Genomic DNA, 1,625 nt, shown 5'->3' with positions numbered 1-1,625 from the left:
AGCAATCCCTGGTTCAGCAACTACTAGTTTAGCAATCACTGGTTCAGCAACTACTGGCTGATACTTCGCGTGGTGTCGGCACCAATCGCCCTTTTGAGCCGCACTGTTGGCTCGCCTTTGCGTGGTCTTCTGGGAAGATGTACTTGCACATTGTTATTTCTATATATTTATTTTTTATCGCTCAAGATGAACTCACTAATTTTTAGTTTCTATATATTGAGGAATATTTTTGTCAGAAATAAAAATAATTTTTTAAAGTGATGTGATTGGCTAAAACGGTGCGGTGTGCTGCGTGAATGAGTGCTGCTGCTCAGTCGAGAGCTTTCCGCACGAAGATGGCAGAGGTCGAGTTGGAGTGCGCGGTATACGGCGAAGGGACTGTGTTTCCCGTGAAGATAGCGAGCAATGCGAAAGTGAGCGCGCTGCAGAAGGCCATTGTGAACGAGAAGAAAGACGTCAATGATCGCTTCAAAGTTGATCCAGCCAGGTTGACGCTCTACTTGGCGCGGAAGAAGGGGGAAGCCACGTGGATGAAGCACGACCACACGGTTAAAGGCTTCTTGTGAGGTGGCATCAGCACCGAGTATGAAGAGATGCTTTCGTCGTGGATTCTCGACGAAAATTGCGGTCGTGGTGATCATGTCAACATCATATTCATTCGAAGCTTTGCCCGCAACCGCAGAATTGGCATTACCAGTGGCGTGGAAAGTGACCGCGACTAGCACTGCAAGGATGCATGTGAGGCGCATTTTTTGTCGTTTGGGTCAACAGCTAGGGCACTTGAGTCGAAATGAGAGAGTGCGAGCAGATTGCAGAATGAGGTGTCGGACGAAGACAGAGCCGTACTACGTGCTGGAGCACGAGGAAGTTCCACTTTGTACTGTTTTCTTCCAGTCTGTACAAATAACGCTGGGATATAGCTACCGATCCAGTACATATTTCCAGACAGTTATTGAACAAAAAACCAGTACACTTAAGTTTGCAGCTAATAATGGTTTTTGTAGTCCTATTCACTTATAAAAACTAATGTCTAGTCACTATTAGAAAATTGTGTTTAATACACAAGAAGAGCAATTCAATTCGCAATTCAAAAGTGCGACAGCAGACCTCCTCCAGTCATCCTCTCCGAGTTGCTTTCTTAAAATGGATGGCCACCGCAGCATTCTTGCAGCGACATCAGTGGCAGCACTTTTCTCATGCGTAGTACTACTATAGTAGCACTGAGCTACCACATTGATTTAAATCAAAGTCACGATTGGGCTTGTTCTCGATCACTAGATACTTCTCCGCCCAATATTCAAGCTCATCGTTCTCAAATGACGTATCAACCATGGCTGAACGCATGTCATTAATTGTTCGACCAGTTCATTCCACCAGCTGAGTTAGTGTTGCCAACTTCCGCTCAGACTTGAATGTCAATTCGAAATCTTGATCAGGTGTAGAAAGCTCAAACGTCTTCGAAGTAGCTGCTTTCCCTGGCTCCTTGACTTCACAGTCATCCTTCTATTGCTTGTATGCAGCAGAATCACAACCAGCAGCAATCCCTTTCAGTTTGCCTTCGTTCAGTGATGGATTATACTTGGAATCAAACCAACCATCAAATTCTTTGGTAGCATACTCCTTGT

At 45.0% G+C, this 1,625-nt stretch overlaps 1 protein-coding gene across 1 annotated transcript; it reads left to right on the top strand.

The window, feature by feature from the left end:
- Positions 1-334: 334 nt before the first annotated feature.
- PITG_17541 (CRN domain-containing protein-containing protein) lies at positions 335-970 on the top strand (the record flags this gene model as incomplete). Its single annotated transcript, XM_002896549.1, has 1 exon — positions 335-970. One exon carries the CDS (start codon positions 336-338, stop codon positions 564-566), a length of 231 nt encoding a protein of 76 aa, XP_002896595.1.
- Between the last annotated feature and the right edge of the window lie 655 nt (positions 971-1,625).

The sequence above is a fragment of the Phytophthora infestans genome, genomic scaffold, assembly GCF_000142945.1.
Source record: "Phytophthora infestans T30-4 supercont1.58 genomic scaffold, whole genome shotgun sequence".
Taxonomy (NCBI): Eukaryota; Oomycota; class Peronosporomycetes; order Peronosporales; family Peronosporaceae; genus Phytophthora; species Phytophthora infestans.
This window is presented reverse-complemented; position numbering and strand designations above follow the sequence as displayed.